The 1,508-nt window shown below is 32.8% G+C and overlaps 1 protein-coding gene across 1 annotated transcript; it reads right to left on the bottom strand.

Annotated features, from left to right (window-relative positions):
* Nucleotides 1-1,508, bottom strand: LOC150032624 (agamous-like MADS-box protein AGL62). Its single transcript, XM_090307362.1, has 2 exons — nt 1,048-1,508; nt 1-477 (listed from the first exon to the last, which is right to left on the bottom strand). Exons 1-2 carry the CDS (start codon nt 1,429-1,431, stop codon nt 193-195), a joined length of 669 nt encoding a protein of 222 aa, XP_090163488.1. The 5' UTR covers nt 1,432-1,508; the 3' UTR covers nt 1-192.

Here is a 1,508-nt window from a genome sequence, read left to right as displayed (position 1 = left end):
TAATCCAATAATTACACAAACACAAAGCTATATTATAACGAGAGAAGAAGTTCAATTTTATGACAGATCATATATCTTTTGATATAATCATCAAATTGTATGACAAATTTTAATTGAACACTCAGTAAACTTAAAACAAGTAGATTTTAATTTAGCATAATTAAGCTAAATTGAATTTCTTGTTCCTTAAGTTCAAAAGAAACCACATGGTCTATAGGAACCATAGGTATTGTAGGGAAGATGGGAGATGATGTTCTTCGGATCGACGACGAAAAGGCCAGCTTGTTGGTTAGAGTTTATCGGTGTCGGTGTTGGAGTTGGGAAGAACTGCGGCGGCAGATTGCCATTAGAAGTCTGAATCAAAATATGATCAGCTTGTTGTGTGACATTCTTCTTTAACTCATCCAAGGATGCTCTGAATTGTTCTAATTGATTCATTTCCATTTCTTCTATGGGAAGCTCCCACCAACATTGTGCCTATATATATAAAATATTAAATATGTGATTGTTTAGAATTTGTTTACTTATTGATTGTTTATAATTTATTCACTTATACTTCTAAATTCAATAGTAATTTAATAGGAATATTATAAGTTAGAACATTGCATAGATTTTGAGGTTAGAGTTGTTTTGTTTGATAAGGATTTCCATTTTTCAAAAATTATTCTTGTTTGCTTTAATTTTTTTTTCCAAGACCATTTTCACCATATTTAAAAATGGAAAAAAAAAACTTTTGATATTTGATTTTGAAAATTAAGCTTACAAAGTTTACTTCTATACTTGGAATTTTTTTTCTTTTGTTACCTATTTTTTACTAATGTTTTGAAAAACTTCTCATTTATTTCTTTTTAAAATTTATTAAGGATTGAAATGATTCTTTGAAAATAATGAAACCTTAATAAACAAATTAGGAGAAAACGAAAACAAATTTCAAAGATCCAATAGTTATCAAATGAGGTTTAAAAGCTTTTGAATTTTGAAAACGATTTAGTTTTAAAACAAACAAATAAAACACAAAATAGTTATCAAATGGAGGTTCCATAATACCTGATTTGCCTTCCGCAGTTTGTTCAACTCTTCACCGTGCTTCCGCTCCATTTCTACTCGGTTCAACACTTGAGTAAGTTGTGCATTCAATTCTCGAACATTGACATTCCGGTGAGCTTCAATTAGCTGCAGCGTACCAGAGCTCGGTGGAGGATTTCGAGTCACAAATCTCTCGATGAGGGCTTCAACACAAGGGTGGCCAAAAGAGAATACTTTCTTCCCAGGCGAAAAGACGATAATGGCAATCTCAGCGCCGCACAGCGTGCAGAGCTCACTAGCTTTCTTGAAGAGGCCAGACCGGCGCTTCGAGAAGGTGACTTGAAGGTTGCTCTCATTTGGCATCTTCACCATCTCCACCTTTTGTCTTCCTCTACTCTTTCTCATGATCTTTGGAAAATTATTAAAGAGAAAGTGAAGAGAAGGGAGAAAAAATGGTGTGAAAAATGTAAAAAAGAAAGATG

Source organism: Benincasa hispida, chromosome 11 (genome assembly GCF_027475165.1).
Source record: "Benincasa hispida cultivar pf3 chromosome 11, pf3_genome.v1.1, whole genome shotgun sequence".
Taxonomy (NCBI): Eukaryota; Viridiplantae; Streptophyta; class Magnoliopsida; order Cucurbitales; family Cucurbitaceae; genus Benincasa; species Benincasa hispida.
Note: the sequence above shows the minus strand (reverse complement) of the source record. Positions and strands in the feature narration are given on the sequence as shown.

Bases quoted from the DNA above. Each gene is read 5' to 3' on its own strand.
- LOC150032624 (XM_090307362.1), bottom strand. From the start codon at position 1,431: ATGAGAAAGAGTAGAGGAAGACAAAAGGTGGAGATGGTGAAGATGCCA. The intron at 478-1,047 runs GTATTATGGAAC...TTATATATATAG, and splicing joins AACTGCGGAAGGCAAATCAG to GCACAATGTTGGTGGGAGCT.